The following is a 14772-nucleotide window of genomic DNA, read 5'->3' on the forward strand; positions in this document are numbered from 1 at the left end:
CAGTACAGACCACAGCTGTGTTACGTTTATAAAAGTTAAAACCGTTCCTCTTCCTTAAAACTAGAAGGAAAATTGTGACGTGGTTTCAGGACAAAGTTTTGCCTTTCAGGTCTCAACTGCAGGGCTGGTATTGCCCTCCAGTCCCAGCTATGCTGAGAATGGGATCCCAGGCTGACTTCGTTTTTCTCGCTCCTATCAATGCCTAAGTCAATGAATATTGCTTGTACTTCAAAACCCAGATGTCAAGTAAACACTGAGAAGAGGGTAGAGGATTGAGCCAGTTTGGTGAAAAGGAGGTATTTCCCCATAGTCTTTCCTTGTTCTTTTGAGCTCACCAGTATCAAAGCCCTTGGATTTCTCTGTATTTTAGTATACAATTTTCCAGTGAGTTGGCTGCTCACAATTTTTCTCTTTTTCACCACAAAATCGGTTGTAAGTTGTTTTTGGATCAAATCCCAAGATCTCCCTCTCTTCATGGATCCGGAAGGAAAATGTTGAAACTGAGGTGCCTATAAAATACCTGTGAAAAGAATCAGAATGGGTTTGTGAAGGGGGGGAAGTTTTTAAATGCAAGTAATTGATTTCAGTCCCATGAACTTTAATTTCACTGAAACAGTATGATAATGAAATTATCATATTTATTTATACACAATATAACTACTATATGTCTATTTTATATGTATGTCGATTGTATAAATCAATGTCACATACGACTTGTAAACAACTATATCTGGGTCATTAACAACATTCTGGTTTGTGACTTCACTACCTTGCGTGTGCACAGATCCACTGGTCAATCACGGCCAAGCCCCCATCTTTGTAGAGTTCCAGCTCCTCCCAAGAGGGTTCAAACCTCACCATCTCAGGCAGCAGCTTCTTGAGCAATTCAATCTCTGAAAAAGGGAAGGATGCAAATTTATTTTTACATTCTAAAAAGCCACTCGCTGCTGTCATAAAATGTGTTTAAGGAAACCCTGGGTGAACAGTTACGAAGCCAGCCAAACCAAAATCTACCTAAAAATTTTACATTTGCCAAACGTCAAGAGTATTGAGCTGGGGGTGGGGGGCAGTGGGTCAGAGACATGGTGCCGAGAGGAGCAGTTCTCAGTGGGAGGGGAAGCCTGCAAGGGATAGAGCAGACACCGCCACTAGCCTCATGCTCTAACCCTACAGGGTAGGTGTACCACCTTCTTGACAGTAAACTTTGATTAGCTATGCAGATGCCATGACCTGCGGGGTTATTCTAACATCACATGTTGAAATAGATCCCTAGGTACCACTGGGAGGGAGGCGCAGCCCTGGGATAAGGCCTGGGAGGAGAACTTCACCCTTGGGGATTTCTAAGCCTTGGCCACACACAGCTAGGTCCACCCCAGTATGGCACTGGGGGCAGCCAAGGGGAAGGCTGGGTGGGAGACTTCAGGGGATCCTTCCCACCAGCATGTCCGAGAGTCTCTGAAAAGCTAAAAAAGGTGGGATGGAATTAAGAGGAGGAGGAACAGGCAAATTCAATTCCCAGTTTCCCACTGCAGAGACTGTCAAACCTCCCATGGGAAATACCAGATGAGTGGTTTGACACAACTATTCAAGCTGGAAGGAAACCGCTGCCCGATCTTGTTCAATTCCCCATTCAATGATGGAGGCGTACGCACTCCCAGTCATTTATAAAAGCAAAGTGGTAATTGCTGCGCTCATTGTCAAAGGTTATCAGTCCTAAACTGACTGATCTGCCTACCCTCCTCAACAGCATCAGTGGCTACAAAAACTTTTTCAAGTTTATGCACGTCCAAAAGGCTGCGGATTTTCTTTACTGCTCCTTGCAGGGAAGGCACATCTTCTCTGTGACCCCAGATGAAGTCTTTCCTCCTGAGATGAACCCCAAGGTACGGGCCACCTAGAGCTGTGCCCATCTTAACCTAAAAGACAAATAAAATTTAAAACTTGAGAGCAACACTATTCATTCACACTGAAAAGGCCTGAATGCATAATCTCTGGATAAGGCACTAAATTACTCTGGCTGCAGACAGTAATTTTAAGGTATGGATTGGCAGTATTTTGGGACACTTACTGCAAAGTTTTGACCCTGGATGGACTGCATCATAGAAGAGTGAAATCTTTGTAACCAAAAATTGCTCTCCTTGACCAAATCCACAACTGGCAGTTTGCAGTGGAACTTTACACCCACAGATGATGCTGAATACAGAAGCTGCCCTTGTTTCACTAAAGAAAATGAGGGCAACAAAAATCTGGCACCCAGAACCAGTTAGCCACATCTCAACAGACTGTTACCTCATGTCACACAGGGAGATTAGGGTACAGTAGGAACATGCACATCCACCTCTGTCTGAACAGGCAGAGCTAGTCCCATGTATCTTCCAGTATTCCCTGCCACGCACAGCCAGGAGTACACAAATAAAAAAAATAAGTATTAAATTTGTTACGGGAAACAGACTGTTGTGATTTTACCTTCATCTGTGTCCAGTCCTCCTTGTAATGAGTTCTGTCTGCCTCATCGGTGGATTGAAGATACTTTTTTCTAAACTCATCTCCCACTACGCGGAGGTGTTTAGCAAACACCATGCTCCGACGGGTCTGTTGGAATAAGAGCAGATGCTGAGTCAGAAAAAGGGAGAGCTAAAAATGCCTAAATGGAGATAGTTTCACATACACAGAGCTTCCAAGATGCAGTTAATTCTGATACATCCATGCAGCACTGCAAGCAACAATTTCTAACCTTTCATCAGAGACTTAACTGTTTAATCCTAATCATAACCACATTTATAACCAGCATACTCATCCATGACCCTGCAATACATAGGTGTACCGAGTAGACCATAGTTATTTACATAACAGAAGACATACTATAACAAATTGAACACTCTAGCAACATACCTCACCTTTGGAAACAAAAGCTGGGCAAAGACTTTAGCTTGCAAAACACTGTAAGAATAAAACCTGCTTTAAAAACCCCATGCGTCTAGCTACAGACGCTCGTACCAAATTCAGTGGGAAAGTGATGAAAAAGGAATTATTTTCTTCACCTGTGAATAATGACCTCTTTCAAAGATTTTGCGATGCAGTTACCACGGTCCACAGTCACACACAGCCTTCTTATTAACAGGCACACACCACAGAACTAAGGAAATCCCATCTGACGTACACCGCTTACAAAGGACACTTGGCAGTTTGGTCCAAGTCTCAATTTTATACAAGTCTGTTGTCTATTGTGTGATGGGCACCAAAGAAGGTGCAATGAAAACACTTCTCTTCCATTTCCAACAGCCTCTCTTTTCTCAGCACAGTGAAACCCACAGTGGACAGAGTTCGCTACACAGTGGCGAAGCCAGGCAGAGCATCACTGGCACTCCAAGACACAGCCACACCAATCGTGCCTCTGCCTTGCGCTGGCAAAGAGGCAGGAACTACAATCTGCCAGGCTTTTTTCATCTTCTCCCAGAGCAGCTATTTCTCCCTGTGCCAAACTCGCTGTGGTTGAACTGATTTCTCCTCCATATCATTCAATAAGACACAGAATGATTTAATCTTCGGTAAGATCCACCACACTGGGACCTGGAGATCCACACCCCTCTACATATTTAATAGCAAATTAAATATGTGGTATTTATATGTATTTATATATTACATATAAAACCAAATATGTATTATTTAACACATACATAAATATATAATTATTATTACATGGCAAAGCCTGCTCTTCTAGCATCTTTAAAGAGATCAGCACTGGCTTTCTAATCCCATCCAAAATCCTCCAGCAAAACATTTATACCAAGGGAAGATGTACACAGTCTGCTGCAAAACGCTCACACTGCGGTTCAGAGACAGACATTCCTCCTCCTTTTTGTAATATGTCAACACAATATGCTCCTGTCGAGTCAAGCTGTTGGGTATCTTACCCAAGATGTGGTGAACACGGTATGTCCAAGAGGCAGCAAACGCGTACAGGGGCAGTACTGGCACTGGGGAGGACAATAACCATCCCTGAACACTATGCTTGCATCAAACACCTCTAAACTTCATCCTGATGGATCGCGTGACTGCCACGTCACGTTTGGCACTCCCGCAGTATGCTGTGCCAAGTTTTTCCTGGGCGCAAAGCACTCCTCCGAGAGCAGCTGTTCTGGATGAACAGTTATGTTGCAACAGAGTACGTAAAAGAGAAAACACCAAGGTGTGAACCTCCACTGATACACTTTCTAAAGCGGATACTCTCTGTATCTGGCTACCCTCTTATTTAAAGTATACGTTTCAACTCTGCGTGTGCAATACCGTCACCCTTTCCAACTACCTCCAAGTTTTGCTTCTTCTCCCTTTTTGTCTGCAAAGAAACAAACAGAGAAGGGAGAGACTTCTCAGAGGTGCACGGAGAAAGGACAAGAGTCCCTGGGCCCAAGCTGGAGCAAGGCAACTTCTGTTTGGATACCAGGCAAAATCTCTTGCCCACAAGAGTGGCACCGCCACGGGACAGGCCCCAGAGAGCTGGCAGATCTCCAGCTGGGGGGGAGGGCTTTCCACCTTCAGCTGGACACAGCCCCAAACCACCAGGTCAAATTCTGGAGTATAAACTTGGAGGCAGGGCTGCCGAGACACCTACGCACCTAATTTTTTCTCTGATTCCAAGTTTGGGAAAACAAAATCAGTGTTGGTTATGCTCCTTTTTGTGTACGTGATTTAACTGTACACATCTCAAACTCTTTGAGAGCGGCCTTCCAAAATGGTGAAACCACATTCAAAACTGTTGGCTTTTCTACAGTTGTCCTCAAGAGAACTTTCTGCTTCCATATAGATAGTAAAGCACTTACATGGTCCACACGCTACACTAACGCTCCTCAAGGGATTCAAAGTTGCTCCTAAACCATTTTAGGAGCTGTCTCCTGCTCCGTGATCATTCAACCATTAAGAATCCCAAAGCAATATCTTTCATCTTGCACTGGTAGAGAAGCTAAACAAAAATGGTGACAACAGTACAGCTCAATATTAAATTAAGAGTATTTTTGGACACCGAAAATGTAGGTTGGTTGCAAAGGGAAGCTGGCTTGTTATGACTTAAAAACTTCTTTGAGACAAGAGGGCATCTGTTTGCAAGATTTATGAAGAACTCTAGACATCCAGAGAGTTATTAAGAAAAAAACAACAACCAAAAATCATGCAGGTAGTTAAAACTGAAATAAAAGAAAGAAGAATATTTTTCTAGCTAGTTTGAAATCATTTTGAAACAAGTTTAAATTGTTGAGACAATTTTTAAAGTATCACTGTTAAGAAACGTGTTAAGGATCCACATGAATTTTATGTCTGCTTCTGCAGGACTACAAGTCAGACTCCAAAATTATAAACGGGTTGCATGTCTCTGTTTGGAAAATCACTCTCAATGAAAAATTCATAGTTAGCAAACTACTGTTTGGTCCCTTTCTGAAAAACATGCCGTATACCAAGCGAATAGCCAGACACTTACATCTTACAAGCCTGAGGCCTACGTAACTTGTTTCATAGCATCCTGAGGGTCACTTTCTCTTAGAAATTGTAATTACATCAAGCACTCCATACAGTGTTCCATGTTCCTGTGGCTGAACCTTTGACTTAAAACTTTTCCCATAGGAATTCTTTTACCATAGACCCTTGGGTGGGGTCCCCCAACAGTGCTCAGCGTTACCCTGAAACTCATGGGAATTTTGCCATTGAAGCCAATGGGGAGACGGTTAGGACAATATTGAGCGCTTTGGGGAATTCTTTTGAAAAGTCTGATCTTAAGGCTGACTAGACAAGAAACTGCCCAAAGGCAGTTCCCTTCTGATGGCAGATGTGTTGCACAGGGGAGGTCCTTCTAAACACCACGCCCTGCAGCACCCAGTCTTTGGGGACAAGACACCAGGACAAATGCCTGCATCATATTAATCCACAGCAGCCTGCAGACCACCTTTAGCATACACTGCTGAAACATAAGACATGAGTTACTTTCAAGAAAAGAAACCAGAAGCAAAACTGAAGCACATACCGTTTATCAAATTTTTATTGGAACCAAGTAGAAAGTCTAGAGAAGCTAACTGGAAAATACTCACATTCCAATAATCTTTCCCTCCGTAGTGGTCATGAAGAAGGTTTTCAGCTCTGTCTAACATCACTGACCTATTAAAAATTGTAAAACTGAGTGCAGTTCCCTTAGGAATAGAATTTACATTATGATGTTTCTTTATACAGTTGCTAGGATAAATGATCTGTTTTGCAAAGGGAGCACAGGGAATGAGGGACAGGCTGCCAGTCTGTTCTGTACAAAGCAAATTGTGACCCATAGCCCGCTGGGGAGAGAAGGGAACTATGCCACTGCGTGTTCTTGCTCTCTTCCTTAATAAATGACACTCTTAATTCTAACAGTTAAACACAAACAAGCCTTAACAGTCCCTCACATAGTCCTCACAGTAGCTGGTGCTGGAGAAACAAGATTGCCAACAGGGAGAGTGATCCAAAGGGGAGAAGCAACCCATGAATGATGCTCAGCCTCGGAGCATGTGAAAGCCTCTTGAAGGAAGCAGGAGTCATGCTCACAAAAGCAAAATCAGAGCAGGTGTTTTCCACTTGGGGAATACGATGTCCTACAGTAAAACAACAGATCAAAGAACATGCAGACTCTACAAAAATGCGCACTAGCAACTACACCCAAATTTTAAAATGAAACTTCTTCACTAACATGAAAGCAGCCTGTGCTTTTCATAAACACACACAGTTCAGGACTGGATTGTGTACTGGAAATGTAACTGCATTACCCAAGCGCTAAGAAGCAGAAAAAATTTGGGGAGTTTGAAATATCCAAGAGTATACGGGATGTAGGCTTAGTTTGTGCTCAATATGAGCAAACACACAGAGAAAATGGTTCTGCTGAAAGGGGGGGGTCAAACTCATTATCTGATTCATCTTCTACTAAAATGAGAGGAAGGAAATAACAAATCAACTTTATCACTGCTGAAAATCAGCTGGACACTTGAATACAGCCTAAAAATAATCTGGAAAACAGACTAGACTGTGCTGCTGGAGAAGCAGCGCTGCATTTAACAGGAAGCTTGGAGGTGAATGAGATTAATAATCTAAACATGCCAGGAAGATTTGTGTAAGTGACCACACCTGAAGAGTAATAATACAGTACCAGGACCATACAACTCATTGTCCAAAAGGGCAACATGGGAGATCAGAGAAGCTACAGTGACTTGTGCATTGGAGATTTCAGCTATCCCCAGGTAGGCTGGGCAAGTGTCACAGCAAGATGTGACTAAGTAAGTGCAGTTTGAGTACTGTCAAAGACAGTTCCATGAACGAACTGGGCAAGGAGTAGCTCCTGATATCCTCTTAAGCAGCAGCAAGACACAGACCACAATCTCACAGTGGAAGAGCTACTTCATGACAGTGGCCATAAATGTACTCATCTTCGACATCCTACTGGATCAACAACGGCCAAAGGAAACTTACTGCAGTTGCATTCAGTGTCAAAAAGGGGACTATGCAAAAATGCAGAAGTAGCATCCAAGTGAAGAAAACAAAAAGGTTCATACACTCCATGAAGTTAAATAGAAAAAGTCAATAAAGAAAGTCAAAGAAGAAATTGAGCAACAAGAAATAAAGGCCTTCAATCTAATGACAAATCTTCATTCCAATACAAAGACAAAGGCTTAATAAGCACTTAAGAGACAGTAATGTCATGGCAGCAACAGCTACTGGCATTTTTTGTAGCTGTGCACTAGGTGGAAAAGCTGGGAAGATTCACCTGCCAGAATGACATTTTACAGGCAAACTCACCAGAGAACGCATCTCCCAAACCAAAGCGGCCACAGGAAGTGTCCAGTGATGGAACAGCTACACAAAAGGAACCCACAAATGACCAACACCAGGCAGTATTCACCCAATAGCTGTCAAGGAACTCAAGGATGAAGCAGCCGCTAATTCTGGTATGTGACTTCTTACAACTGCAACACAGCATATGTGATGTCAATTTTCTAAAAACATCCTTGGGGAGGTCTGGGATGCAACATAGTGGCAAACCTGATGTCAGTACTACACAACTTAAGAGCAACTATTATAAAAGCCAGAACTGATGGATATCTAAATTGGAGAAGTATCAACTGGGAGCTCTGAACAATCAGAATAGCCTAAAGACATAAGCACCCATGCAGGTAAGGGAAAGCTCATTGACATTACCTACCAGGGTTCCCTGACAGCCTTTGTTAAAGGCTTTTAAGAAAACCTGACAGCAACAGCACAGGAGAGAAGGCCCTGGCACAGATTTAAAAAAAAAAAGTTTAAAGACAGGTAAATATCCAGTTCTCACTGTACAGGGAGGTCACAAGTGGAAGGAATCTGCTTTTCACCATATTCCTAAACAACCTACAAAAGGGTGTGAACTCTGGGGTGACGCAGCTTGTGGATCACTTTAAATTTTTCAAAACAGGAAAGACAAAGGCCAACTGTAAGAATCAGACAAGTTTTGATGACTGGCCAGTAAAGTGGCAGATGAAATCTAATGTAGGAGTGTACCTGGTAAAATAAAAACCATTGGCTTCATCTGATAACTACAGGGCTTGACGCTCAGGATTGAGGACAGTTTGATGAAAATGACAAGGCAACACTCATCAGAGGTCAAAAAAGGGAATTTGTAGATCAGGAATTACCAGAAAAAGAAAGGAGCGCTGAACAGATCATGTCATTGTACCACTATGTAATGGGTTTACCTGCACGCAGCGTGCAGGATCCAGCTGAGCTGTAAAGGTTCAGAGAATGGCATTGAGGATGACCAAAGGCATGGAGAGGCTTTCACATGAGAAACAACCAGTGAAGCCAGGACTCTTACCACTGCAGAGGAGACAAGTGAGGAGGAGTAAGACAGATGTGAAATCATGCATGGTATGGAGGTGAATATTGAAGAGCTGTTTGTTCACTGTCTCTTGCACGACATGATGCTAGATGAAACTTGCAAGAAGGAGTTACAAAAGGAGGCGGATTTTCACAGGGCACACAGTTAAGGTGCAAAACCTTTAGGTCTTGTTCCAAGATTTCGTAGATGCTAACAGTGTGCCTGGGGGTTCAAAGGGAGGCTTGCACCGATCCGTGGACTGACTGATAGATGTAAAAGATATGAAGATCGCTTTCAGCAAAGAAGGTCCCTACAACCACAAACGTGAATTCAGGGTGGGACAAGACTCAGGGGAGGCATTACACACACTTGCCCATTTCTTATACTTTTCCGCAGGCATCTGATTTTAGCCACTATTGGATTTCACAGACGAAACTGCACCAACTTTAACAGGAACCAGTAGTTTTAACATGAACTACTGTAGCTGCCCTTACACTGCTGCTACATTCGTACTTCTTCCTACTTGTATCTGACTGCGAAATGTAATCTCATGGATAAGGCACCTTGTCTGCGCACTAGGAATACTTGGGCACTACTCCTAATTTTTGTCTTGATCTTCCTCATGCCAGACCTTTGACAGCTGCCACGACGGAATTAACTGTAGGGCTAAACATGGAGACCTCTATGGCTTATTTAATCCAGTTTTCTGCTGTCACTGGCAAACACTGTGGTTTAACTCCTATAAATAGAAAACCTTCCTGTTAAAAAACAGGACTTTGCTTCCCTGCTCCCAGCGGGAGGTACTACAGATCCCCTTAGCGATACCTTCATCTCATTTTCAATAAAATCATACTGATGTCAAATTTTTGGATGTTTTTGCTCTCATGGCAAAACTGCACTTCAGCTTAGACCTTCTGTGTTTCTCCTAAGGATTTATTTCCCTGATGTATTCCCAGACAGTAATTATTTCCTCTTCGCTCCTGTACCCCAGTAGCTTTTGCTTTGCTATGATGTCTTCAGCTGTTACAGGGTCACAATCGACCGGAAACACTTTGCTACTGGGATAATGTAAGCATGCTCCAACTCTCATATAGAGCTTTCCTTTCCTCTGATTATCCTAGTGGCATCTGAGAGCAGAAAGACAGAACATGATGCTTGCTTTCTCTAAACCCAGCTCACACTATGGAGGACAGATGTCCCAAGAAACCAGGCACTGCACCTCACGAGAGATGTGGGCTTGGGAAACACTGATGCCACTCTGTTTGTTCCCTCTTGACCCAGCATCAAATGGTAAAGGAAGGAAAGGTAAACATAGGGTGGGAAGGACATTTAGCTACCCGAGAGAGACGACTAAGGAGCTCAAGGCTATTTCCTCTTAGATTTTAGGACTGCATCATTTAACTTAATTAGGTGCTTCTTACAATGTAAATTCCTTCTGTAATGGTTTTAATGGATTACAGTAACTCAGTGATGAATTGCCACAACAGTCTCTAAGTTCCCCCTGCTCTTCCCACCTGGCAATGGGTTTGTGGGCACGCGATACAACAATAAATAGTAATACAAGGCAACTCACTGTGCTGAAGTGTTCTTCAAAAGGATTGGAGCCACAATAGAGGCAGATCCTTGGACAGACAGACAAGAGACATTTAGGCCCCGTGTTTCCTCATAACCCCAGAACCATCCCCTGAAAGGGAACACAAAGTATTGGTTGGTTCACAGGCTTCTATTTTAAATTAATGCCATATCTGTAATGAAACAAATAAACAGCACACCCTAGAAAGATGACAGATAATGTAAATAAACCAGCCAGCTCCTTTACACTGTATTTGTGTGAAATAACTTTCTAAGATCAGATCTTCTACTACCAATATGACATTTTATTATCAGTGGAGTTTTAAAAACAAAGTGAACCCACAGCATCGAGAGATTCAGAGACAACACTACAACAACTGCACAAGTCTGTTCTGTAAAGAGTAGGCAAATGTCTCACTGAACACAAGTAAAAAGAAGACCGAAAGGACTGCTAGATGTTACCTGTAGTACTCATGTTTGTCTTTGGAGTACATAAGCTGGTCAATGCATGGCCTTTCATCTATTTTTTCTTCCCATGTTCCTTCTTTCCATCCTTCTGCGTAGCCTTGTAGGACGTAAATCTGCTCAATAAAGGGCCCACCTGACTCTGCACAGAAGGCAAAACAAAGCATTTGTGAGCATGAAAAATCATGCAATAAAGGTATGAACTAGCATTACTTGCAGCTAAAAAACTACTTTCTTCCCTATGAAAAAGGAAAGGAAGTTCTGTGTAAGCTGAAAAGATAAAAGGGTCAGGGGACATGACAACCTACTACTCCCACCCAGCTATGCCTGATTTAAGGTGACACACAGAACTGAATCACCATGGAAATGTAAATTCAAAAGCTGGGTAAAACACACCATGAAGCACAAAGGTTTCCAATGCTGTAGGTAGCTGTTATGGGAAGAGTGCCTCCTGACAAGTACAAGCCCTCCTTCCTCTAAATTTCAGGGTTTCTATATGCTTTTTCCTGAAAAGAAAGGGACAATGACCCTTTCAGAGCTCTTTGAGGAAGTGTGAAATTTGGGGGGCCTTTTATTTCCTTTGCTGAAAAAGTCTGTGACACTGCTGCAGAGCTTGGCATTTGGTGATTAGTTCAACATGGCATTAAATCCTAAAGGAACCAACTTCATGGTTTCCACGTTCTTAGGGCAGGCCCTTCTCTTCTATACCATTTGGTACACAAAAAGCAGGGGTAAGTATTTTGAGATTATGCAGCCTCAATGATGAAAAAGTAAGTTCACCGAAGAACCCATTTATCCTGGTTTCAGCTGGGATGGAGTTAATTATCTTCTTAGGAGCTAGTACTGTGCTGTGTTTTGGCTTTGATGTGAGACTTTCCAGTTCCTCAGGCCTTGTTAGTGAAAAGGCTGGAGGGACACAAGGAATTGGTAGGGGACACAGCCAGGTCCGTTGATCCGAACTGGCCAGAGAGGTATTCCATACCATGGGGCATCATGCCTGGTATATATACCTGGGGGGTGGTCGGGGCGGGCAGGTCACGCTCGGGACAGTCAGCAAGTAGTGAGCAGTTACACGGTGCACCACGTGTTCTTTTCTTCCTCGTGCTCTGGATTTTATTCTTTTCCTTCCCCTCTTCATTATAACTGTTATTGTCATCATTGTTATTATTGTTCTTTCATTGTTATTCTATTTCAATTATTAAATTGCTCTCACCTCAACCCTCGAGTTTTACATTCCTTTCCAGCTCTACTCCCCATCCTTCTGGGTGAGGGGGGAGTGAGCGAGCGGCTGCGTGGTACTAAATTACCGGCTGGGGTTAAACCATGACACTGCTGCACAGCTTTTACTGCCCAACCACCTCCAGAAAAAGGTGACTTGCCCGTATTTTGACAGGCTGCCTCTCTCTCTCCTTAGAGGGTTTTTTACCATGGCCAAAATTACACAGAAGCATCTGTGACTTTAACCAGAAGCACTAACGGTCTTTCTCTAAGGTCCCTAGGAAATCGTGAGGATGACAGTGCTACATCAAACAAGCTGCCAAATAATTGGGTTATTTCATCCCAGTGGTTTGTTGGTCAGCACGATTCTTGCCACCTTTTTTTTTTTTATTTCACATTAAAGGTAAAAGCTCATATAAGCATAAACAAGAAATCACCTCAAATAGTTAGCCAACTGTATGCTGTACAATTCCATACTCTACCTGCCAGAAACTGCTCATATTCAATGACAGGGATGTTCCTGTTGAGGCTTGGGAGATCGAAGAACTCGGACCAAGGGATCCGGACCTGAAGGATGTCAGGGCTCTGCCAGTGATAAAGACGTCCCCAGGGAGGCAGAACTAACACCCAGTTTTCACTTTTCAGCAAGGTCTTTAGAAGGGAAGCAATGCGAACGTAGACATCTCTGCGAAGGTTGAACCCTTCAGGAGGATTTACATCATACAAAAGGTACCTGGGGAGAACAAAGCAATGCAATTACTTTGGGGAGTTCAGAACTTCTAGTGGTTTGGTTTTTTAATCCCACCACCACGTAACTCTATCGGGATGGAAACTGTTCCTCTTTTGTGAGCTTGTGGTACTCAGAAGAGGCAAAGGGATGAAGTAGGGGAAGGCAGAGCAGTGCATGCTGCAGGGGCTAGGGGAGGCACCGCAGTCTCCTTGTGGGACATCATCAAAGTGGCACATGCAGCGGGGTGGGATGGGGGGGAAAGGAGTGAATTCCTTAGATGTCTTGCTCGCCCTGAGGGCAACATGGTGCACGGTGAGGCACATCACGCAGGCTGAGCGCTGCGAGCTGAATACAAAGGCAGGCGGACAGGCTGAGGAGGGAGAGAGGACCAGGGTGCAGCTGGGGTGCCCCAGCCGCGCTCAGAGCAGGAAAGCCCCCAGACAGCTGCGACGGCATCTTCCAGAAACGACCCAAACGGCACCAGCAGGCAAAGGAGTACCCTTACCTGCCACTGGCCCCAGGCTCAGCACCGCGGCAGGGGACCCACCGGCCCCCTCAGCAGGCGGTAGGTGCCGACCCTGCGGCGGGGCCGGGGCCGGGCCGGGCCGGGGGGCGCTGCGCGGCCCCTCCTCACCTGGTGCGCGGCGCGGCGGCGGCAGCGGGCAGCGAGGAGGCGGCGTGGCCGGCGCGGAGGGCGGCGGGCGGCGGCTGGGCGGCGGCGGGCGGCGGCAGGACGAGCGCGGCCAGGCCGAGCAGCAGCGGCGTGAGGCGGCGGCCGGGGCCTTGCGCCGCCATCCCTGCGCTGCGACACGTCCGGGGCGGCCCCGGCGGCGGCCCGGCCCCTCGGTGCGCGGGAGGGAAGCGGCCCCGGTGCGGTTCCCTCAGAAGAGGCCCGCCGTTAGGGGCCGGAGGCTGGCGCCGGTGAGCCGGTTCAGCTCCTCCAGGATCTCCACCTCCTTCCGGTACATCTGCGGGAGGAGGGAAGCCCCGCTGGGTGCCCCGCGGCCGGGCTACCGGCCTCTCCGCCAGCCGCAGCCCTGTGGTGCCGGCGGGTGCCCCGTCACGGGTGGGGGGCCGGAAAATTACACACACACACCCCCCCAGGCTGGGCACCGCACGCCCTTCCCGGCGCCCCGCGACCGCCGTACCTGCTGCCACTCGGATTCCGTGTTGTGCTGGTAGCCCAGCAAGTGGCACAGTCCGTGGGCCGCCGTCACCTGCGGAAAGCAGCCGGGCTCTGTAAGGCGTGTAACAGCCCCAGTCCCACGGCTGGCAGCTGCGGGCAGCCCCGGCACCGCAGCCCGCCCCGGCCCCACCGGCCTGCCAGCTCGCCCCGTACCGCACTATCTGCCGCTTTGCCAAAACTTCCAGCAAAGAGCCGGTAACGCAAAACCGCACAGCTCAGGGGGCACCCCCAACACGCCAGCACACAGTTAATCGTTCAGGGTAAGCTGTGCCACCACCGCCTCCTCGTCCAGCCCAGCCGGGCCAGGAGAGCGGCAGCCGCCCCCTGCCGTGGGGGGACACCCCTCGGCTGCCCTTCCCCGCCCCGGGCCGGCCGGCCGCCTCACCGCCAGCACGCTGTCGAAGTCCTCCCCGGTGGCGCGGCACTGCTGGTGGATGTACTCCACCCCCAGGAAAATGTCCCCCAAGTTGTACTCGTCGCGGCAGCGCGGCCGCGGCAACTCCCCCGCCGTGACCCGGTGGAAGGGGAAGGAGAGGACGTCGGTGGGCTCCGGGCGCTGCCGGTACGCGCCGTTAAGACGCCGCATCAACCCGTTGCCGGCACAAACCAGCCCCACGTCGAAGCGAGAGGCGCCTAAGGCGGCCCGCAGGGCACAGACGGCGCGGCGGAGCGGGACGCGGCGCACCGGCACGGCTCGCTGGGCATTCCGCAGCACCACGCTCATGATGGCGATGGCGGCGGGAGCCCGCC

General features: G+C 46.6%; 1 protein-coding gene across 1 annotated transcript; it reads right to left on the bottom strand.

Moving 5' to 3' along the window:
- Positions 1-14746, bottom strand: POFUT2 (protein O-fucosyltransferase 2; the record flags this gene model as incomplete). The annotated part of the gene is given in 13 exon segments (XM_080399582.1): positions 1-520; positions 770-893; positions 1736-1916; positions 2467-2592; positions 6075-6141; positions 10425-10535; positions 10886-11030; positions 12589-12839; positions 13471-13643; positions 13646-13703; positions 13705-13826; positions 13985-14053; positions 14408-14746. Coding segments are annotated over 13 exon segments (1920 nt in total). The 3' UTR covers positions 1-366.
- Between the last annotated feature and the right edge of the window lie 26 nt (positions 14747-14772).

The sequence above is a fragment of the Falco punctatus genome (assembly GCF_963210335.1).
Source record: "Falco punctatus genome assembly, chromosome: 8".
Classification (NCBI taxonomy): domain Eukaryota; kingdom Metazoa; phylum Chordata; class Aves; order Falconiformes; family Falconidae; genus Falco; species Falco punctatus.